At 37.1% G+C, this 25,702-nt stretch overlaps 1 protein-coding gene across 1 annotated transcript in view; it reads right to left on the minus strand.

The window, feature by feature from the left end:
- The window catches only part of LOC105227565 (lachesin), a 103,338-nt gene that overhangs the window by 38,134 nt on the left and 39,502 nt on the right, over window positions 1–25,702 (minus strand). Inside the window, exons 4-6 of the mRNA XM_049447549.1 lie at window positions 25,025–25,156; window positions 23,106–23,203; window positions 5,722–5,951 (exon numbers count right to left, since the gene is read on the minus strand). Of these exons, the coding sequence (XP_049303506.1) occupies window positions 5,722–5,951; window positions 23,106–23,203; window positions 25,025–25,156 (460 nt within the window). The remainder of the gene's footprint in view (window positions 1–5,721; window positions 5,952–23,105; window positions 23,204–25,024; window positions 25,157–25,702) is intronic.

Consider the following 25,702-nt stretch of genomic DNA (forward strand, 5'->3'; position numbering starts at 1 on the left):
CACAACTCGTTTGCTACATATACCATTGCCTTGGTTTACTATACCCAACACACCACTTTTTCCCTCAACACTGTAGTAAACTTAATTTCAAGCACTTATGTATATAAATAAATATATTCCAACATTTCTGCATCGTTTAGTTAGTAGTGTGTGCGTTGGTGCGTGGCGTATGAGTAACTTTTAATTAGAAGTATCTTTTGCACAAACGTTTATCTCTGCTTTGTATATTGACACTTACTCATTAATTAGCATATGTTTACTACGCACTCTTTTGCCATATATTTTTGCACATTATTTTGCCTTTTATTTTGCCAGAAACTTAGTGCGTAAACATTCTAATATTACACTGCTCTGCTGCTTGCCTCGCCGCACTCACATAAATTAGTAACAGAATTACCAAAGTAATTGGCAGAGAGTAGATAAAACTAACTGCGATTGGTGAATAGTATTGGTTTTTAATAAGATCAGCTTATAGCCGCAATAAAAGTGAAATGCTTCGGAAACCAATTGAGAAAATGGCGGAGAAATATCGGTAGCAGTGCGTTAGTGCTTAAATTTGATAGAGTAAAATAATACTTGAACTATAAGCTGAGGCATTAAAAGTTGTGGTTTGGTATAAATAAAGTATTAGATTGAATTTTAAGCAAAATAACTATTCCAAATGATACACAAGACTTCCAATATCACTAATTTAAATTTTTGTAACTTGAATATTGAATGTGGAGGTGGCAAGCAAGACTTCTCACGAACTGTGTCATAAACTTAGAACTGGCTAGTCTCAAAAAAAAAAAAATAAAAATAAAAATTAAAAAAATTACGGAATATTAATTCCAGAATTTTGTATTTACAATATTTTTAAATCGAATATTTGAATCGCTGGCAACCTTTAAAATTTTTGTTTTTTTCTTTTTTATAACATATTCATGTAAATTTCATACAATATATTTTCTTATATAGCTGGCAAGCCTCCAGGGTTTCTAAAACTTTTTAAGGCAAAATTTTCAAATTGGTGGCAATCTTGGCAGTGTTTTTCTGCTACACCATCCGCATACAAATCCGACCAACAGAGAAACATATTAAATCACCAAATTAATAACGACAGAATAATATCATGGCTCTTTATAACTTCATTTTAGTGGTTATATTTTTCTAAAATATTTGAAGTATCTTAATACAAGCAGAATAATTTATGATCTATGAAATTAATTGCAATCAAGTTTTTTAAGACTTCTTGTAGTCCGCCTTTAGCATGGGTTTAAATATAAGGGGATTAATAAAAACATATTCAGAAATAAATATCTCAGACCTCCTTACCTGCAATAAATAACAAAAAAGCAATGCTTTAGTATGAGCTTACTAAAGTAAGCTTTGCCTTCGCGGTAAATTATCTTCACTGGAATTTAAATTGTCTGATCTTTGAATTAACTGTAATTGTCATATTATGGACCATTTTTAAAATATATTTTCATTGAAAAAGTTCACGCTTGTTGAATATAAAAGATTTTCCTTTTTTCCTTGGAAGCGACAACTAAGGAAAGGCGTAAGCCCATCAAAGGAAATTCATAGAAATAATAATGTAATAAAAATAAAATAAATTCATAATAATTACATTTGTTTAAGTATGTTCAATCTCTACGTAAAAACTGTAAGTAACCCTTATAGAAGTGAATGGAATACGTGTCAGTCGTACCAGCATATAGTTCTCCAATAGAAAATGTCAATCAATCAATATTGGCTCCATAAATCATAAAGTTTTATCTTGCTCCACATATAATCATACAAAATATTTACGAAAAACCTAACATGATGGTTTAAAATCGGCCAAGAACAATTTTTATGATCCACGTTAGATTCTTTTTTTATCATTTTCAAAAAAAAAAAATAGTTCGAAGTTTATTCTTTACACTGGGAATGGTCTTTTTGACGAATGCTTAAATACAGTAATGAGGAGATAATAACGGCCACTCTTATATGGAGTAATAGAAAAAAGTTAATCCATCCACAATATGCCTTTAGAGGTTCGGGATCCCAGAAATTATATATGTGTGTATATATATAATTCAAACATTGAACGACAACTTTCTTAACCCTTTCACTACCATGGGGATCATGCATCCCAAGAGAAATTTAAAAAATCGTCAAAAATACAATTCAAGCTCAATTTAGATAGGAAAAGGTCCCATTGGTAGTTTACAGTATTTTTCGTTCAATATCAGCTGATTTGGTTTCGTTCAATAACTGTACTGCCTTTTATTGCAATTAACCGACAGCAACCTATTGCCTATTTGTAAATGTATAAAAGTGTTTCTGTTTACTAAATTAATTTGAGTGAATAAAATAAGTGTTTTTCAATGTAATAAGGTGAGTTCGCAACAAAATGTTGTAAATAAATTCGTTTATTTGGGGTTTTGTCCAGTTGGGATATATGATCCCATTGGAATTGTATAATTCAAATAAGCGGGACACATAATCCCATTGGTATACATTTCCGAAATGGAAATATTCATAGAATTTATATCTTTCAATTTTACAGAATGAATAATAGAAAAAAATCTGCCAGAAATATGAGGGAAGACGACATTTTGGCGATTAGCAATTCCAGCGACTCTGACGTAAGTGATTTTAGTGCTTCTGACTCAGAGTATATTCCGGATTCCGAGAACGAAGTAGACGAGTCTCCGAGCGAGGATGATGAAGTAACGGATATTGATAATGCAATAGTGTTATCCAGTGAAAGTTCCAATCTTCCAGTAGTATGGGGAGAACCATCAGTTTTATTTCGTCCTCGCTTTTCTATCACTGAAGACGTTGAGCCCATTCTGTTGGCTCAAATTTCAAGGAATGCAACTGAGTTCGAAGTCTTCAAATGCATTTTTCCAGAATCATTATTTATTTTTATCGCGCAGTGCACAAATGAACGATTGAGCATTCTAAAAAAACAAAAAAGTTATAATATTGCACCAACTGATGCATCAGAAATTAAAATTTTGTTGGGCATTACGCTTATAATGGGTTATAATCAACTTCCAGAGATTTCTGATTACTGGTCCCAAAATGAATCCATGGGAAATGAGTACATAAAAAAGGCGATGTCGCGAACTCGTTTTCAGACCTTAATGTCAAAATTATATTTTAACTTCCCTGAGAAACCTGAAGCAGCATCTAAGCTTTATTATATAGAAGAAGTTACCAATTGTTTGAAATATACGTTTGTCAAAACTCGTACCGATAGTTTGCGTCAAAGCATCGATGAGTCCATGGCAAAATTTAAAGGTCGATCTTCTCTAAAGCAATATCTTCCGATGAAGCCGACTAAACGTAAAAAATTTGGCAAAGGTGTGATTCTAAAACTGGTTATACATATGATTTTAATATTTATGCGGGTAAAGAGGAATGCTCAACATTATCAGGAACTTTAGGGGAGAGAGTCGTTTTTAAATTGTGCAAAACTATTCGAAATCCAGATACTGTGTTGGTTTTTGACCGTTTTTTCACCTCATATAATCTGATGAAAACTTTGCCATTTGCTTGCGTAGGAACATGTATTCAAAATAGAAAGAACTTGCCAACCATTAGTGACCGTTTGAAGAAAGGTGAATGTAAATTTTGCATTAGCGAAACCGGTATAATGGTAGCAAAATGGCAGGACTCACGTGAAGTTATTGTTATGAGTAACTGTCATAGTCCTACAATGTCCGTAGTCTTCAGAAAGCAAAAAGATGGTTCAAGGGTTGTTACTAACTGTCCTAAAGCATTGGCTTTCTATAATGAGAACATGGGAGGAGTTGACATATCTGATCAAAAGGTTAAAACTTATGAACAGAACAGAAAATCAAGCAAATGGTGGCGTAAAGTATTTTTCAAGCTTCTCATGACATCTATTGTAAATGCCCATATTGTTTATCAGGAAAATATCCACAAAAAGTTTCAACTGAAAAATTTTATTGTTCCACTCGCAGAACAGCTCATTGCGCAAGGAAGAGTTGGGAAAAAAGGACATCTACAACAAAAGGACCCAGGTCAAAAAGAGCAAAAAAAATGTTAAACGTGGGAGATCATATGCCAGTAAAAGGTGATCGCCGCAGACGCTGTGTTTTATGCACCTCAATAAAAAAAGAAAAACGCACGTATTACATTTGTTCAATGTGCAAAGAGCCCTTATGCTTTGAATGTTTTGGCATGTTCCATAAATAAATAAAACTTAAATTGAGTTACAAATAAAAACTAAATTTTATTATTCTCAAAAAATTATACCAATGGGATATATAGTCCCAATTAATACCGTGTAAATATACCAGTGGGACATATTATCCCAGGACATATCTTCCTCTGAAGGATACGAAAAAAAAAATTGTTTTATTTTTCTCTTTTAGAAGATTATATCCATCCGAAAAAACGACCTAAATTTTTTTAACATCGCTGCGTATAGTACGGTAGTGAAAGGGTTAACTTCACTAATCATATAAAGTAAAGTTACCCGGATATTAAATGTTAGTTATATGGGGCTAGGTCAAGTTTTCGCCCAATTCATTTGCATAGCATTTTCATTGAGATAACACACATGTTGGCCGATATGTGCGGTATAAAGTCACTTGGAAGTTCAAAAATCGTTGTCTAACTATAAAATAACTCTACGTTAGAGATAATGAACCTAGACGTCAAATCCTTAGTTTTGAGCACACAGTCTGCGAACTCATGGCCAATATCGCTGCTCTGCCTTCGGTGCGATAGTCATCACTGTAAAGGAAGCTGTGCTCCGGAGCAGTAGATCTACTACTACCTCTATGGTAGCCACCACACGCATCAATAGTTAGGAAGCATAAAACTGGAGCTGATGGAAAGTTCTCCGTAGTGTACTTCTCCACCAAGTAAGTAAGTTTCAATCCTTCGAAAAGAAGCTTGGCTGTGCTAAACTTTAAACTAAATACCAAGATTATCGGAGTCTGAGAGCAGTTTTCGCGGCCACAACTACACTTCGCGGTTATGTCCTTCAGTACTGTATGCAGCAGGACATTCAGTGCCATAGTTGGTGTGGTTCGTTGTGGTGTAATAGTGATGAGCGCAGCTCGTTGCACACTCGCCAATTTTTTTATGAGTATTTTCCAGCGCCTTCCACCAAACAAAAATTCATAGCACACTAGAGGTTTAATTTTGGTTTCATTTTCAAATATATTGAAATTATTTAACAAATTACAAAAAATTTCTAGATAAAAAAGTTGTTAAATTCAACAAATGTAAGTACGACTGAATAAAGTATCACAAGAGATCGTTATGTTGCCCAGGTTCAATGTATTGAAATCGTATAATCTTAGCATATATGTATAGTAAATAAATTTAAGCACATGGTTACAAGTATATGTAAGTGTGTATGTGTGTGAAGGATTTAATGCCAGATGGTACTTTTAACTCAAAACTTTTGTGGCAGCATCCTTTCTTATCACTTCTGCTTCACCATCGTAATGAGTTCGTGAGCAGTTGTATTACCTTAACTCCAGCACATACACATACACGCACAAGCGCTTGCTTCGAGAAACTGCGGAGTGAAGGAACGCAGTTAACTGAAATGCGCTTAAATTTACGAGTATTAAGCAACGCACATAGCTTTTGGGTAAAAGTAGTTAAGTATATATACATATACATGTATGTGAATATGAATGTATATGTTTGTGTCTGCATGTATTGATGTATGTTTGTTTGCGTTTGCGTTTATGAGCCACTTACCTGTCCTTATACTGACTGACTGGCGGCGAATTGAAGACGGCAATGTTTGGTTTCCCGCTCAGTTGCAAAGTTTTCCGTGCTTTACCCAGCTGATTCTCGGCCACACAAGAATAATTACCAAAGTCCTGAGGATGTACTTTCCGTATAATCAGCGTGTGACGTGAGCCGCGATTCTCCATGATGTGACGTTCGGTGGTGTCCAGTTGCATGGTGTCCTTGAACCAAAGCACCTGCATAAGAGTAAGCAATATCGACAGCATTTTGGCGGCAGTGTGGCATGCAGCGGTGTGGCAAGTAGATGCATTTTTCGTGGAAATTTAAAGGGGTCACAGAATATTTTGATTAAAAGAATGTTAAGTAGAGCGCAAATTATATTTCAAGGGAGGGAATTGGATGCGAATATTTGCAAGGAGGAACGCGTTAATAACAACGTAGTATAACGGTGTTGCAAAGTTGTGCAAAAGCAAGTTAAGGGCAACAAGGACAAATGGAAATGCGACAGCAAGTGTGATGATTAACGCGGAGTTCAAAGTGGGGGTCATTTTGTTGGTTTGTATTGATGCAGATTCGCATATATAAGGGTGTGTGAGTGTTTGACACGTATCCGTGCCACAATTTAAAGGTGTTAAGTAAATAAATGCAGGAGAGAAAACAATAAACACACGTGCAAGTTTCAGGGAGAGCGGTGTGTAAGACACGTGGACCCAACGGAATATTGTTTATGCGTGTGTGTGTGTTTTTTTTTTGTTCACAGGAAAAGGGAGTAATCAAATTATGGTGATTTCGGCGAAGTACATAAAGCCAGCGACGCGCGTACCCGAAAGGGCGACGAGCGCAAAAGATAAACAATAAGCGATATGATCGCCGCGCAGTTGAAGTTGAGCCGGAAAATATGACAATCGCCAAGCAACCGCAAACATGTCGGCGAAGGCATAACGTGTGTGACGTGTAAGTGTCCACAAACACATATGGTGGGCATCAAAAGTGGGCGGCGCACAGCAAACAAGCGCCAGAAGTGAGCAGCGCGCGATGAACGGTGAGTGGTGAGCGATGGCGCAGATTAACGGTAACCGTAAGTAAGCACATCGCGTTGAGGCGCATCACGTACGCGGCCGTCAAGTGAACGTCAACGGCAATCAACGGAGCGCGCGCGTGTATGTGTGTGTGTGAGGCGCATGGCGGAAAACATGTGGAACACAGCCGGAAGGAAGCGCACACACATGCAGACATACAAATACGGCGGCGAGATGAACAAGCGGATAGGAGCGCGCAGATTGGCGCACGGTGAAGGGCGCGCGGAAGTGCGGATGGACAGGTGAGCACACACAGACGCGCGGGTGGGCAGACAGACCGACAGGCAGACAGACGGACATGCAGACACGCAGACGGTGCCCGAAGTTGCGGCGGGATTATGAAAACAGCAGGTGTGCGAAATGTGGGACAAATAATTGGGCGGCGCGCGGCAGCAGATGGCGGCGGCAAATGTGGCAGATAAGCGTTGGCGGACGGCAGCGCATACATGGTTAAAGAATAAATAAACAAAAAACGAAAAATCACATAAAAATGAAGCGCAAAAATATTAACAAAAACAAAAAAAATTAAAGCGAAATACAGCGGTGGGCGCAAAAATATGTGCAGCAGGCGCAAGAAATGTAATAATTTCGTTGTTGTGTGACAAATATGCGGACAAAGTGGCGGCAGCGTGTGAGTACGTGAGTTGTGCATTTATGTTGTACGTATTGTTGTTGTTATTGGTGTCCCAGTGGCGTGCGCACGTCGTAGCAGGCACGCATACGTTCAAGACGTTGTGGCAGCAGGAATGATGAGCCCAAGGGTTCAAATTCCATTAAAATTGTTGTCAATGTGGGCGCGTGTGTGAGTGTTTGAGTGTGTGAGCACACATGCATATGCGTGTTGGTGTGCATACGCGTCAGTCCACATAGCGCACATTTTTGACGTCGCCCAACAGCATTTCATTTATATATTTTTTTCACCCGTTGTTGTTGTTGTTATTGTTGACATTGTTGTGACGTTTATTCCATTTGCCGAGGCGCAGGTGTGCCGCCAACAAAAGCAACAACGCGACGTGCATAAAAAGCACAGCCAAATGTGACACAATCCCGGCGAGATTTGCATTTGCGTCGGATGTGTCGTGTTGGCGGACGACAGCGGCAGCAGCGGTGGCCATGGTGGCCAGGTGGGCAAAAACCCAACGGGATGTGAAGGCGCATGCATACACATGCACACATGTGCGGATGATATGGCGTAACCGCATGGTCGCATAGGCGAGATAAACACGTTTGTTGACCGTATTCCAGCCGTGCGACCATTCATTCAAGCCATAAATTCACAAGCGTGTTGCAAGTGCATGTGTGTGTGTTTGTTTTATTAGCAGCAAAAGTTGCGAGTTGAAGTTTCACGTTGATTTTGATGAAATTATTTTATGCCAAAAATATACAGTTATTGTTTACATTGCCAGCCAGCCAGCAAGCCAGCCGGTGTTGGAGTTTGTCGTTGTTGTTTAAAGGTGTTTGTTATTTAGACCCAGGCGCGCGTTGACATTTTGATAAACGTTGTGGGCGTAATAAAAAAGCGTGTAGCATGTAAATTTCCAAATAACGGTATTTTTCCCGGTTTTTCAATTTGACATTTTGGTAGTTGATTTTTGTTGTAGTCGCAGCAGGCAGCAGGCAGCGGCAATAGTTGTTGTCAGTTGGATTGATTTATATGGTGAAGTTGTCATGAAAAGAGAGCGAAAACGAGAGCAGAAAAGAGAAACGAAACAAATTTGGTTTTAGTTAGTAAATATTTACAAGCAAAGTACGCAGTATTTTTAGGTTATGTGTGTATGATATTTGCTTATTTAAGTAAATGATATATTTAGAAGTCATAAATACGCCGCTGTTTACTCAGCGCATTTAAATATTTATTTATACACGGATATTTGAAATGAACGATGTATTTGGTTTCGAGAGAAATTCATTGTGGCGTACTTAAATTTTAAAGACTTAGATACAGTCTCTTTACAATTGGTGGTGTGCGAATAAAAAGCAAAGTTTGGGAGGCTCTGTTGTATATATAGATAATATATCAAAAAGTCGTACTTCGTATTAGTAAATTTTTATAAAATTCCGCGCTCAGATACAACACTAACAAACGTTGACACCTAGTACGGTACTTAGTCGCTAGATTAATCGTATACGCAGACGATCTTATTGTGGTGCAGTGGCTAAATACCTAGATGATTTCCAGAGCAAATACAATGAGTGCATAAATGGTCTGCGCCAATGGTTCTCCTGAATGAGTTTAGTATTGGCTGAGCTGAGTCTTTCCCACACGTTCTAGAAAATTGGAGGAAAGGGGAGTGTGAAATTTATTCACAGCTACAACTAAAGTATCTGGGAGTAATAATAGACTCAAAGCTCAAATTTTAGAATCAGCTGGAATACACTGCACGTAAAGCGAAAAATCCTAAACGCCTTATCAAGAATGATGGCAACTAACGGCTGTAAGCCTTCCAGCCTGGGATTTTTACTCGCAAAGATAATGCGATTGGATGTGTTATAAGCGGCTCCAATATGGATCCAGACACTAGGCATTAAAGCATATTCCAGACAAATAAGCACATTTCACAGGCTTTCGTCAGTAAGAGTTATCAGTGCTTTCCGATAAATATCAAGTGACTCTACCAAACCTCTCTCAAAGCACGGTGGATCCACAAATTGATACCAGACATCCATTCGTGCATCGTCAGGGGACATGAAGACCTGGATTTTCTCTTAACCAAAATACTAATTGGACATGGGTGCTTTAAAAGCTACCTGTATAGATTCCAGCACGACATTAGTCCGAATTGTCCGACACGTACAGAGTGCTTTGAAGACTCTGAGCATATAAAAGGCCCTAGCTTTTTAAGTGCGAGGGAAAACATTTAAACCACATTCGGTGGCAGTTTTATGGTGAAAAATTTGACAACATTTATGTATCCGTTCACTGAGAACTGGAAAGCAGTCAGCGAAACGGCAGCTTAAATCATGACAAAACTGAGACATATAGAGCAGATTAGGCGTCTGTTAGTTTGAGCCATAGAGGAGACTTAAATGTCTGTTACTCCCACGAAGTAATACTTAATCAGGTGGTTTCGTGGGAGTGTCTGGCACCCGAACGAGCCAGCATGTCTGTCCTTTCATTTTCTTCTACTTCTAATTGACAGGGTACTGGGCTGATGTTAAAGGCATTTTTTTGGTTTACATTGTCAGCTTGGCCCGAGTTCATTAACTAGGGTACTCATGCTCCTATTAAAGCCAAGTCCGGAGCCATTCAAAGGCTTAAAATTTGGTTCTAAAGTAAGCAATACCTCATACTTCACTTGAATGTGTATTGCCAAGATGTGGAGGATAACCTCTTTGTCGAGGTTGGTGGATGGCTCTTAATCTCCAGCAAGCCATACACCATACATGTATACACAATTGTGTAGAGTCAATGGACCGTGTGGGAACGTAAACCTCAGAGTTTGAAATTTGGAAGTCCTAATCCCAATGTTTTTTCTCCAGTTTGGTTTTTTTATAAATAATATTTAATCCGAGATATTTGAGAGCTCGAGATCACAAAAGTTCTTCCCCTCAAGGAGAGGAAATTGACTTGCGAAATTTTCGCCTTTCTTGTGAAAACAATACGGGTTTGTGTTTTCTCCGAATTAGCAGTTTAGCCATAAACTTCCGCTCAGTAAGTGGAGATCTCAAAAGCTCTTTCTACCTATGAGCCGGGATAGCTGACTATATAGCTTTTCGAATTAATTAAAAACTGAAAACATTTGAAACCAGAGCACTCAAAATCCATATTAAAAATGATAAGAAGATTTCAAAATCTACATCAAAAAGGAAATATTGTATATTGTCTTGATTAAGATGAAAGTGCTAACTTTCTAGAACAAAGTGCTCTCAGTTTATAAAGACAGCAGTGAGTCTCTAAAGTTTTCCACTCATCTCATTTACAAGCCTAAACACTAAAGGCATTCTCATTAGTAGCCAGAGGGTGATTGGTAAGAAAATCTAACAAATTCATACAATTCATTCCAAAAGAAGTGCTCAAGTCAATAAAGTTGTTTTCTAAAGCATTCAACCAATTCATTGACATAAAGTTGTGCTCATTAATGTGTTGATTGCGAATAGCTAAGATTTCGAAGAATCAAAAGGACCAAGACGAAATCAAGAAAAAATCATTTAGGCGTTACCTGTCACTTAAACTTTGCTGCTGAGATTGATTTCCTGCGCCATAAACGCTTGAAAGAGACACGATGCAAAGCTTACATACATATTGTATATATTTTGTATGTATACATATATACAAGTATATGTTACAGGGGTTGTTGTTGCTGTTGCACGCTGACTTTTTTCCACGAAGAAATTCATCAATTACTGCCGTTTCTAATCAATCTTTCACACTTGCTTAATTTTTCACATTTCGTGCAAACCTTTGCATTCGCCGTCTTTTCTTTATATCAGCTCATTTGAAAGATGGGATGGGGGTGAGCGCTGCATGTGCATGTGTGCGTGTGTGTTGCGGTGAATGCCTGCGTGTTGGCAAGTCGTAAGTGATTGGTGTGTAAGCGGCATTGCTTAGAAATGCTTTTCATCATCTCCGACCACAATCCGGTGCGGTGACGATGACACAGCCGCTATTGCTCAGCTCAGCTTAGCACAGCTCTGCGTGAGCCGCTCATCAACGCCAATGGCAAAGCGAATGTCTTCATCTATGACACGGCATGACAGATAGCAACTGGCGACTGGCAGCACCATATCGTTTGCACCAACTTCAATGAAACTTTGCGAAACAGCTTCCTGAGTGCGTGTGTGTGTTGCGGTCTTTTGTAAGTGAAACGTGCGTTTTGCTGCTGAGACTTGCTACACAATAGCGCTGGCGGCAGCGGGTGAGTGGGCGAGTTGAAGAAAAAATCTTAACTTGAAAGCACATCACACACACACATGCATATACAGAGGCGGAAAGTTGAAGACGAAGGCGCAGAGTGGCGAGCAGGAAAATTAGTATTGATGAGCAGCAAAGCGAAAAATACCAATCAGCACTAATCAGCAAATAAGAGACATAAAAACGAGCGAGTGTGAAAGAGCAGTTGGTAATAACAAAACACGCACACACATTCATTCACATGCAGACACAAATTTTGAGTTAGAGGTGTGAGCTGAGGATGAAAGAAAAAAGTTGTGCTTCGGCGAAAAAGTTATTGTCGGCTGGCGAAGCAGAAAAACTTGAGCGAACACACACACACACATGCTTGCCTACAATTCTACATGCACACAAACAAATAAAAGAAGACATACAAACATATACGCATACATAAATGAAAGGTTTAGTGCGCACACATTTTAGAGTTAGCGCGCGCCAAATGAAAATGCTTGCAACAACATATTGCAACAACAATAGAAACAACAACAACGCAGGAAGAAACATGAACAAGCATAATCATAAAGTTGTGACAACAAACAAATTGCCAGCTGCGGTGCTGAGGTGCTGAGTGGCGGAAAGTGCACCGAAGTGGCACGTCTGAAGTGTGAAGTGCATAAATGAGGAGGAAAATTAAGAAAGAGGTGAGCAAAGGCTTTTTAGCAGAGCAGCAGCAACAAGCGCCAATCAGCGCAGTAGTATACCTGACACCTCAGCGCCGTTTTTGCTCGCTTCAGTGCGTAGTTTCATGCGCTTGAGAGCGTTTCGGGAAGTAGGTGTTCCCTGGTGTACGCCAATGTGGCAGCAATATTGGTGCAACGGTGTGCACACATGTACGCGGCATTCATTCAACTTTCTATCGAGCACGTACTTCATTTAACTTCAATCAGCAGCACCCACTCACACACAAACACACACACACATGCTCGCTCACCCTTTTCGAAGTAAACGCACTGGCGTGGCGCACAAGTGAAATACAGTTTTCTTTTTGTGCTGCTCGTTTTCTCGAGTGCATCGAGCAGAATTTAAAGTTCTAAAAAATCCGTTCGCATTTATGAAAAATACTTTGATGCACTCAGAAAGTTTTTGTTTTTGTAAGAAGCGGGAATGGATTTACGCGAAGTGTTTGAAGCGCTTCACTACTTTGTTGTTGCTTGAGTTGAGGGAAATTGCTAACATCCTTATTTCGAGGGTGTATTTTTTATCACGCGTTTATTAATCAGCAGAGGTGTAAATGATATTGTTTTTGGTGTGTGTAGTTACGCTTCGAATACCCTAAACCAGCAATATTTATACCCCAAACTATATAAAGTTCCCACAATGATTGTAAAACACAAAAGGAAACTTAAAGGTCTCTGATATATTATATAAATAAATGATCCGCCTGACGAACTAGATTTAGCTATATCTGTCTACCAGTCCGTCCGTCTGTATGGTGGAAGGTGGATTAAAAATCGAAATTGTCATCAAAAATCTTAGTTCTTCGATGATTATGTGACAAATATAACAGGTCAATTAAAAAGACCCAATCCATGTACTTGTAGATGGCGCTACTAGAATTAAATCCATTTGACTTTGGTTAACCCTAACCTTACAAGGCGCGTGACAGTTGGTGATTTGGAGTAGTGTTTGAAGAAGTTCAAGCGGAATAAACCTGATTTTTTGCTTCGGATGACAATGGAGAAACATTGCTCCATCATATTACTCCGAAGTTCAATCAACAGTCATCCAAGTGGACTGGATATGATAAGCCCACTTCAAAGCATAAAAAAATGCAAAGGTCGGCTGGCAAATCAGTGAAAAGGATAGGAAAAATCTATGTATAGGGATTCAAATTGCTTCCGCAAACCCCGAATTCTCAAGATCGGTCCTCCAGCGACTAATTTCTGTTCTCAGATCTTAAAAGAATGAACGCTGGGAACAAATTTTCTTCGAATGATGAGCTGCTCGCCGAACTGAAGCCTATATTGAAGCAAAGAACAAATTGTACTACAAAAATGGTATACAAATATGGGAAGCAGCTATAATCAGTGTAGCACGCTTGAAGGGAACTATGTTGAATAAAAAAATGAAAAAGAAATGTGTTTTACTATGATAGGCCGGGAAAAAGATTTATATTAAAATATGTGGAAATTATTAAAATTATCGAAGTATTCAGAAATCAACGTTTTGAAGCTCTTTTTACAAAACAGGAGTGATCTTAACCTTAACTGTTTAAATTTACTAATTTATTAACTTGAAACAAACTTGCATATAAGTCTTCCTAGAAGTCTAGCTAATTGCATTAAAATTAACGCCTTTCGTAACTTAACACTATTCATTTAACATACACTATTTTAGCGTAGCGAGTGTTCCTTTCGTTTCAATAAAAATTATTTTAAAAAAGCACGAGATATAAATAGAATCCTATGCGGCCAATCCATGAGCTGCTCTTGGCCGTGTGCTCTCGCATAGCAAATGCTTTTAATAAAACGATTTTACACTTCGCTGAAGAGAAAAGGTAACGGTAACAATTAAATAACCCCACACAAGCACACTTGTAACTGCGTATGTATGCATTTAGCTTTATATATGCATATATGTATGTAGTAGTGTGTGCAAAAAAGTGGGGAAAGTGAAATGAATTAAATCAGAAGAAACAGAAGAATCAGTAAACGAAAGACTAGTCGTCAAAGGTAATCCTGTATAGTAAATGTAGCATAACAGTAAAAACTCATATAGCGAATGCAACTAAATGTATTAAGGCCAAGGAGAAATTATAAAATGAAAGTGGTTTTGCTCAAGGCTGATTAAGGTTCTTTTGTTGAAATTTAAGAGTTAGCTCAAAATCGCTTTAATATGCAATTTAGAGAAGAAATTTTGTATTATTTTATGTAGTATGATATATAAATACAATATATGTGTGTGATTGTACTGGTCCAGTAAAGGCTGCAATTCAAAAAGAAACCTCATGAGTAGTAGTAATATATATTAAGGATTATTTTGCTCACTGAAAACGAATTCGTTAAGATTTTTTTCAGATTACAAAACATAAAAGACTTTGCAATAGCAAATATATAATATTGACATAAGAGAGAGAGAGAGCGGGAGCATTATTTGACTCAGTCAACGCTTCATAAAATTTTATCGAAATGCTTTGAAGTGTGGAAGATAGAGTTAAGTTATTTTGGGGCCCGAATATTCCCCAATATTACCTTTATTTCCAGAGAAGAGTGGTAGTGGGGTGGGTTGGATAGGAACACAGGGCTAAGAACCTGAACGGATGGATAGAAACTAAATAATCGAGAGGGGAATAGAGTCTTTTTTAGCAAGTGACTCGCCTTCCGCTAATCGCACTACTGCATAGTCTTCCAATCGAAGATAACAGCAAGTACAGAAAATGATAGTGATATACTTGGGAACTGTGTAGCAGAGGTACCATTCAGAACAGGCAATGCACTACAATTAGTCTCCGGAAAAGCAGGAACCTATGAATTTATGAAATATGAGCACACATGCCGACGATTAAAATTCAAATGACATGATACATATAGAAGAACTCTAGAAGGAGGGCAGACAGGTCACTGTCAAATTGGCAGGCATGCTAGTAGACTTGGAACACCATACATACTATGACTATTGCTGAACATCCAGAAGTCACAGGGAGCTAAATGAGGCGTATACGATGGTTGCGGCAAAATATTTGGAAAATTTGGAGAAAAACTCACTCAATGCAGTATGAGAAGGTGGGTTGTTTTGGTGCAAAAATCAAGAGTTGTTGGCCCATAGTTTCAGTTTCTTTTCACGAATAGCTTCCCGCAAAGGACGCTTAACACTCTAATAGTGTTCTTCATTGACAGTTTGGGCGATAGGAAGGAATTCGAAGTGCATTATACCTTCATAATCGTTGAAAACTGTCAACATAACCTTTATTTTTGACCAGCTTTGACACGGTTTTTTTTGCTTCGACTCATCTTTGCCATGATACTCGTCTGTTTGCGGGTCGTAAGCATAGATTTAAGACTCATAGCCAGTAATAATATAATACGTGTCGTGACATCCTGGTGGTTGGAAAGCATTGTCTTACAGACGTTAACGCGACTCTGTTTTTCGAAAATATTAGTGATTTTGGAACCAATCGTGCTTTCACTTTGCATAGGCTCAAATGATTTTTCAAAATAATTTTCAATGATCTTTTCGTCAGTCTAACGATGCCAGTGAAATCTCAGACTGTTAATCGTTGATTCTCAAGCACCAATTATTTTGTTTATTGACGTGTTGATCATCAGTTGATATTGATGGTTGTCAAAGACGAGGGTCGTCGTCGACGATTAATTTGTACCTATCAAAAATACTTGCTCGCGACAAACAATTATTACCGAAGACCTTTTGCAATATTGTGAACGTTTCGGCACCAGAAATTTGATTCCGCGCACAAAATTTAATGTAACTTCTTTGTTGAATAAATTCACTCATCGTAATAAACGCCGAATGCACTTTAGAAAGACAAGCGTGTACCAAAAACTTATTATTTTGATATGGCATTTATCACATATGTCACTGAGAGTCATACTAATATACGAGTAGAAAAGAAAATATAATTAAAAAGTCTTACTGTTTTTTGCCCAAAGTAGTAAATTTATGATAATGACGTAAAAATGTTACTTGGTGTCTTCTTGCCTACATTTTGAAATTTAAAACTTAGGTTTTATTAGTATATACTACATATTTATGTATATACTACATACATATATGGTTATAATATGCGGCTGATACTTATCGACTTACACTTATATACATACTCGTCTTTTATGTGGTATACATATACATAAATAAATCCTACCAACAAGGGATACCAACAAATCGCCTACAATAGAAAACTTTCGTCTTTTTGCTTAAAGCCAGCTGAAGAGTTATCAGTAACGGCACTTATCAGCGGAAAGATGAAGTTGTATTTACTTGTAAGTGTCAGCAAATCTAAAATGGGTCCATCAGATAATAGAGAAGCAGAAACATAAATAAGTTCGTGCTTAAGGTCATATTAACTGCCTTTACCTACTGAAAACTGATTTTCTACAGCTTTATGTTTGTATTTTAAAGTAAGTATTGACAAGTCGAACATATTTGAAAATTTGCTGCTAGTTTTAATGGCAATTTGCAATACTTTGCCAGGCTCATACATTTTTATAATAAGTACCGTTATGTTTTAGACAAACACATGCTCACATTAATTGCAAGCAATTCGCTGTCTACTAATTGCTCAAATATTTAAAAGCACTTTTCCAGCAACACTGAACCTTCACCAAAGTGTCATATGCATGCATGTGTATGTCTGTGTGTGTGTTTGTTAAGTGTTTGCGTTATTGAGTGTCAACCATGCTGCCACATTTGCCACACTGTACAGTTAGAAGTGTAGACTATAGAGCTTTAAGTGATTTTGACACTTGACTTGTGATCTCTTGATCAACGAAATTCAAACAAATAAGGTTTATATATGAGTTATTACCAACCTGCCACAAATCCACACACACACCATGACACACGCTTGTTTATGCAAGCACTTGCCGCAATCCGTATGAGTTCGTTGATTATTCTCGTCAACAACAGTAACAACAATAATAGCAGACAAGTGCCAAAGTTGGAGCCTTCCGAGCCGCATAAAATAATAACACCTTTATGCCGCACCAAACTCTGCCGCCACGACGCTGCGCTGCTTTGGTGAAATCTGTCAGGCAGCATGCAAGACTGCAAGTCAATCAATCAAAGCGGCAAGCTGGTAGCCTGCCAACCAACCGACAAATCAACGCAACAGTCAGCTAACAGCTCAGCCAGTCTGCCAGCCCAGCGTTTAGTCAGCTAACGTCTAACTGTACTCTCGGCACACAACGCCACACCGCAGAGCTGAGTGTGTACTCGTACTCGCTTATTCATACAATTTTCATTTTGAATGGCTGCTCAAGTGTTTTCGAGTTGATTTACGTGCAAATCCATCAATTCATTAAAATATTAAAATAGCTCGGAGCCACACACATACGCACACACTCACATATACATACTAAATGAATCTGTTGGTGTTTCTGCGGTGTGCTTGGTGTTTGGCACACACACTCGCCCGTTCCATCAGCCGCTCAGCGCGTGCACCGTTAGGAGTTCGAGGTGCCTGGGAGAGTTCGAGGCGTCGGCGGACACGTCGTGTTGGCTGCTTAATCGATTTGCTTATTCGGCGCTCTAATTTGAAAATTAATTTGCAAAGTTATTTACTTCGTAGACACACACACACCCACATACGCGGATAAAAATATGTATATGCGCAGCTCTTAAAAGCGCGCGGACGGGGCGTGCGGTGTGCGAAGCTCATATCCAAAATGAGCTAAACGAATGCAAATTCAAATAGTGCTGTCAATCTCGCTCGTCGATGCAAATGCAAAATGTTGGCGGTGTTGATGGCCTATTTTGTAGGTGCGAAAGCATGCGGTAAATCATTATCATCGCCGTTATTGTTGCTGCTGTTGTTGCCTTAATGTGTTTTTGTGTTTTTAGTTAACTGACATTTTTGAGTGTGTCTCGCTGAGTTCATCAATTCGTCAATGCTGGTGTGTCATCAGTCTGCGCGCATATGCTTTTTGGTGTCTGTGTGTGGTAAGTGGGTGCGAGTATGTGTGTGCGTGCGTGTTTTAAGTGCTTTTGACAAATTCGTCATTAATTTAAAGGCTTTCAGGCGGCTCTCATAATTGGTATTGCTTGAGTAGGCATCGACAATCGCTTAATAAGTACACGTGTTCCGAAATGCGTATGTGCATACATATTTATGTATATATTCGAACATTCGAAGCAGGTTATTCATAACCTCAACTTGGCTTGGAAGTCATAATCATGTGTGATAATTTTGAAATTGATTTTATTGAGAGCTTTATTAAGGACTTGAGAAATTTTATTAATGGCTTGATTACTTCAAATAAATATATGTTTTTATATAAGGCAACTGTGAAAGTCCCTGAAAGGCCTAGCTGCAAATCCATCCGGACGAAGTAGGAGAAGAACAGTTCGATTATACTTCGCGACAGCAGTTCACATAAAGCGGATAGAGGAAGGAATTGCAGTAAAGAAACAGCGGTCTGTTGCAAGAGAAACAGCGGGTCCGGCTAAACGACCGGGAAAAAGGTAAAACCAATCAGCAGGCTCGATCAGCAGAAACTCTACACCTACAGAGCGGCACCGACTGTCAGCTAGATAGCTAAGAGACATTTAATTGCGGCACACATAGACAGAAGCAACCTTATTGGACAAATTACCCAAGGAAAAACAGTAGAGCTGAAACAACCGAATGAGTACTTCGTTAGATTGAATGGAGACCAGAGCTCGCGTGTGCTAACTTTTGATTGATGTGGGCTGTCTTAATGGGATCATGATCCTAAGATTACCTATCAATGATTTAGGTAAATGAAGTCGTTGGGAAGCTTCAAGGATTGTGGGAGTGCTCCATCCTGGAAATAGTGAACCGCAGTTGCATTTCCTCCATTTCGAAAGTGAAGGAAGGATGGTGCAGGTCCTCAGTAGAAAGAATCCTGATGTCCTGACGGAAGATTGGAGGGTGCTGAAGGTCACCAAATCCAGAAAGGAAGCCAAAATGACACCTCCAAGTAAACAAGTCGGTTGGGGATATATTGTACAAAGGGTTCGGGAAGATGAAGTATGGGAGAGCCGTAGACTTACCTCAATCCCTTGAAGAAACCTGAGCTTAACGGAGAAGGTTCTTCAAAAAAACTTACATAAAGGCACGGCCAGCTCTACCGAACTTTTTCTAAATTTAGAGAGAATCAGCTACGATACGACTTTAGTCCAGGAATATATGTACATATTATCTCTTTCATGAAATGAATAATATTTGCTACCTATATCCGAGTGCTTCTTATACTCGAACATCTAATTTTTGCCTTGAGCTCGTGAAAAGCTCTTAGAGGCAGAAAGTATTTTCAATTCTAAGTACCACTTTTAAGAAGTAAATTTATAGTTTATTGAGATCTCGTCCAGCGTTTTCTGCCATCTCTAAGAAAGCTAGCGGTAAAGCGTAAATTAAGAGCTTTTAAGCTCAGAAGACATATCTTGAGCCTTTTAAGGTCAATATATATGCTCTTGTCATAGCAATACTAGTAGTAAGAGATCTGAGCCCACTGGATACACGATACTTTCATATTCAAACCAACTTTACAAGAAAATGAAGAAAAAAGCTTTAATAGATCGCAGTATTATTAAATTTTTTCCACCTTCAAAACAAAATAAAAAATTCTTCTATATATATACACATACAAAACTATTTCCATTTCCCTTAACACCGACACTCGGCTGAAATTACGTCTGGGTCATTGAAAAATTGCCATGACTTCACATGACGTTACATACATACATATGGCATGCATTTGCGTATATGTATGTGCATTTGGCTTTCGTGGCTCAAGGGAATGCCGCGAAGTACAATATTTGCATGACCTTTCACGCTGTTTGCAATGCAATTTAGCGCTCAGGTAATTTACATAATTAACGGTAAAATAACACGCTCACCATGTTGCATTACATTTGCCGATATAAATTGGTATATGTATGCAAGCATTAGGGTGGGGGAATTTATAAGAAAAAATTATACAATTGTACAACACTCTAAGCTATGCTGCATGTGGCAGCGTATTTTAATTGATAGTAGAGGTGAAGACAAAAACCGGTAACTATTGTAAATAATTATCGCATATATACATTATGGTATAAAGTATATAACTATAAAAACCAATTTTAACTAAATGAAAAAAATTTAAAATTTCTTATAAAATTGGTAAAGGTTTTTAAAGCTTGAAGCTAGCAGTCTGATTTCAGTGAAATTAGTTAAAGCTTCGAAAGCTTACATTTTTGGCAAAAGCTCGCAGTACAGTTTATTTATTTATACTTTCTGTGAGATTAGCAAACGCTTTGAAAGCTTTATGCTTTAATGGAACTTGCAGTGAGATTAGTAAAAGCTTCGAAAGTTTAAAGCTTTAATTTTGAATAGAAACTCACACTATTGCATTATACTTAGTATCTAAACTGTCAGCGAGATTAATTATAGCTTCCAATGCTTAAAGCTTAAATTTTTAATGGAACTCGTAGTGAAAGCTTCAGTTTTGAATGAAGCTCTCAGCCTAATTGCTAATAATTATTACTTAAACTTTCAGTCAGGTCATTTAAAGCTGTGAAAGTTTAAAGCTTACATTTTTGTTGGATGCTTACGGTACAGTTGTATTATAATTATTGTTTATACTATCAGTGAGATTGGCGAAACTTCGAAAGCTTTAAGCTTTCATTTTTAACGGAAACTCGAAAGCTTAAAGTTCATATTTTCAATGAAACTAGAGATTAGTGAGAGTTTCGAAAGCTTAAAGCCATAATTTTGTCAGTGAAACTATTAAAAGCTTCGACAGCTTTAATTTTTTAAAGCTTAAAGCTTTACTTTTCAATGGATGCTGAGTCAAATTGCATCATAAATATTATTAGAACTTTTAAAAATACGTGTGAAAGCTTCAAAAGTTAAAAGCTGTTTGTTTGGAAGCTCAACGGCTAAGTTTACTTAAACTTCGTAAGCTTAAAGCTTTACTTTTCAATGGACGTTCGCAGTCAAATTGCATTATAAATGTTATTTAAGCTTTCCATACTACGAGTGAAAGCTACGATAGAGAAAAGCGGTTTTATCGAAAGCTCGAGGTCTAAAGTTGGCTTCGAAAAGCGCGTACAGCTTCATTTACAATTTTTGTTCAAAGAAGAATTGCATATACTTGTATATTGAGAATATATTGGATATTGGTAGTTTTACAATTAAGTGTCTACCAGCCAAGCTAATTGTAAAAATAATTGGACACACCCTAATGCGCTTATTTGTATTCATTCGCTTTACTCATTGCATATCTAAGTAAAATGTGAAAATTCATTAAAATTGTGCTCATTTCAAAAATGCGCTGAGGATATGCGAGCGAATGCACGCGAGAAAACTGCGAAAAAGTAGTTTGCTTTATTTATAATGTTGTTTGGTTTTAGGGTAATTTTTAAAGAGGCCATAAATGCCTCCTAAGTAAGCGTGTGTAACAGAATTCAATTAAATAATAGAAACAATTTTCGTTCTTAGGAAATGAGTTATTGATTTAAAATGCAAATACGTGAAAGCTTCGCTGCGAAAGCTTCACAGCAGGTGAAAAAAGTATAATTTTAATATGGGTAAAATAATTTGGGCACAGCAACCCAACCCCTCGGGCATGGACTATCACATTGTATACCAGCTTGTGTATCATTAACATAAATAAACACGAGCGTTATGCGAAGTGGGTATGATGGCGAGCAAAAACGAATGAGTCAATGCAATGCAATGAATAGTCGAGTGAAGGCAAATGTACAAATTGCATGCGGAAATGTTGTTTTCTGCAACGGAGCAGCAACAGAAGCGCTGCCACGCCCAATGTGACCCAGCGAAAATAAAACATTTGCGAGCGCGTAATGACAGCAGCGCGCAAATGAAAATTGCAAAATAGAATACAAACACACACACTAATATATTGCGCTGCTGACTAAAGTGATTCAGAGAAAAACGCGCTAATAAAGTGAAAATGGCGCATGTTGGCGCGCATAGCTTTCCCAGCTGGCTGAGCAAGGGATTTAGTGTGCATAATAACTTCCATAGAAATGCCAGTTTTCAGCGAGCGCGCTGCCTTTCACTCATATAATTTCGTCAATTGACATTTTTCCTTTTTTTGTTGCTTTTGAATTTTGTTCTTGTTTTTAGTTGTGGCGTTGCCGCCCAACGCAATTATTTTTCCACACTTTCGCTGTAACCGCGCGAGAATGTCGTGTGTGTCACGCTGCTTGCATTTGTGTATGTAGTAGTATTAGTCTTGTTGTTGTTGCGGCAGCTTGAATGCAGCGCTCATATTCATTTTCATGACAGTTGTGCGGCTGCACGCTTCTGTGCATTGACCGCAGACACGCTCGTAAATACCAATTTCAAAATGATGATTTCCAGCGTTGCCAACACCCAAACAAATACTCGTACAAGCACACATACAGCCATGTATATGTATTTATGTACTCGTATATATAAATTTTTTAAATGCAATCGCGAAGGAAACAAAAACAACTAGCAAACATAAACATCGCATAAGCAAACAACCATTTAAAATCGCAAAGTGGTCGGGCATAATGACACCGAATTCTATCAACTAACGGTCGCGCTCACTAATGAACTCGCGGCGCGCATTTAATTTTTGCTATGCAGTTAGAAATGACATTTTTGGTTTTGTGGTGACTATTTGGTGTTAAGTGTTTTGGGAGTTTTAGTTTTTAGTGTTCTCTTTTTAGCACAAAACACTCTTTCAAATTGGCTTTTAAAATGTTTTTATGGCTTCATTATATTTATATTTTTAAGTGGAATATACCTCAGGTTGTGTTTCCCCATGGACTATGCAGACCAGCATTGCCTCGTGTCCTTCACCGGAGAAGACTATAGGACGTTCAACGGATATTTCAGGTGGATCTGAAATTGAACAAAGATTGTAAGTATCTTCTGACAGAGTTGCAGATAGAAGAATAATAAATTTAAAAGTTATATTTTGTAAGTAATGGTACTTTAAATGAAATAATCCTGCATTGTTTTATTTTCAAGCTTTTTAATACTAAATTTTTAGGTTTGTGTTTGATAGAAATATATTTTCCTGCTTTCTTTTGCTTCAACCTCCAATGCAATCGCAACTTCAACGTCAATCTTAATTTCAACCTCAACATCAATACCGAATATCAATATCAATATCAATATCAATATCAATATCAATATCAATATCAATATCAATATCAATATCAATATCAATATCAATATCAATATCAATATCAATATCAATATCAATATCAATATCAATATCAATATCATATCAATATCAATATCAATATCAATATCAATATCAATATCAATATCAATATCAATATCAATATCAATATCAATATCAATATCAATATCAATATCAATATCAATATCAATATCAATATCAATATCAATATCAATATCAATATCAATATCAATATCAATATCAATATCAATATCAATATCAATATCAATATCAATATCAATATCAATATCAATATCAATATCAATATCAATATCAATATCAATATCAATATCAATATCAATATCAATATCAATATCAATATCAATATCAATATCAATATCAATATCAATATCAATATCAATATCAATATCAATATCAATATCAATATCAATATCAATATCAATATCAATATCAATATCAATATCAATATCAATATCAATATCAATATCAATATCAATATCAATATCAATATCAATATCATATCAATATCAATATCAATATCAATATCAATATCAATATCAATATCAATATCAATATCAATATCAATATCATATCAATATCAATATCAATATCAATATCAATATCAATCAATATCAATATCAATATCAATATCAATATCAATATCAATATCAATATCAATATCAATATCAATATCAATATCAATATCAATATCAATATCAATATCAATATCAATATCAATATCATATCATATCAATATCAATATCAATATCAATCAATTTATATCAATATCAATTTTATATTTAATATCAATATCAATATAAATACTTTATTCTATAATCAATAACCATATCTAAATTTTATCTCTCTCCCTCTCTTTGTTTCTCTTTTTGTTTATTGCCTCTTTCGCTATCAGAATATTAATTAGTATATTTGACCATTTCTTATTATATATTTGAGTCGCAAGTACTGTCTACATCTCTCTCTTTTCTTATACACAATTACCTCCATAACCATTTCTATCTCAATTTCCTCAAAACTTTTCTAAAACTTTTCAGAAACCGAACACAGTCTTGAAGATATACTGCAACTCCGGCTGTTTTTCAATATATTTCTAGTAATATTTTAACCGAGTAAAGTAAAAATATAAATATTAAGCATCAACTTTCTCTGAAATGAATCACCGATTCGCTAATCGAATTTAAGTGACAGCACTCACTCCCAACCAGTGCTGCAAGGAGCAAAGTATTTACACAATTATAAACAGACGAGTTTACACAGACCTCCATACTATCACTTGGACGAGAAGTATGCGTAAATGCATAACGAACCTCTGCATACAAGAGCGCATAAATAAAAAGGAGAACTTTTCATTTGTGCTTGTTCAACGGCGAGTATTTCACCGCATGCCGACCTGACACATCAGTCTTTCGATTTTTTCTTCTTTCTTCACTACATTATATTGTACAATATTTATTAAAAGCGATTTTGTTCTGCTCTTTGGTTTCGCAACTTACATAGGACATGCAGGACGACTTGACTGGATGCCGGTTGACCGACGCCGTTGTTGGCTGTACAAATGTAGACGCCGCCCTTGTGTCGGTCCACGTTCTCGATCGACAGGATGTGCGAGTGCAGCTTCTCCTCGCCTGTTGGAGCAAATCGGGAAAAGCAATATAAAAAACGGGACATGTGAATAAAATAAATTTACTGCCGTGATGGAATAACTGAGTGATTGAATGATGAGAGGATGTGGAGTAGGAGGAAATGCACCACGAAAAAGGAAGTGGTCGATATACGAAGGATGCTGGAATTGAAGAATGTGGCATGGCAAGCTGTTGAAGTAAAAAAATTAAATTAAAAAAATAAATAAATAAAAATAAAAATAAAAAATGAAGTAAAGTAAATAAGCAAACAAAGAAAAAAAGACGGTAAACCAAAAGTAGAGCATAAAATGCATGCGGACAGTGTGAGTACAAAACAAACAACAACAATGCAGCAATTGAGCTGCGAGAATGTGAGTCAATAAAATTGAATGGCACTTTTAATTAAATCAACTGACATCATTGCGCCTTCCACAGAAATATGACAGACGAAGTGTGCTTTTAGGCACTGTGTCACATGTTTCTTACTTTTATTTATATGCTGCGTTATTTATTTGCTTTTTGATAAATGCAGCAGCTCTACGAATGCAC

This window comes from Bactrocera dorsalis, chromosome 2 (assembly GCF_023373825.1).
Source record: "Bactrocera dorsalis isolate Fly_Bdor chromosome 2, ASM2337382v1, whole genome shotgun sequence".
In the NCBI taxonomy this organism is placed as follows: domain Eukaryota; kingdom Metazoa; phylum Arthropoda; class Insecta; order Diptera; family Tephritidae; genus Bactrocera; species Bactrocera dorsalis.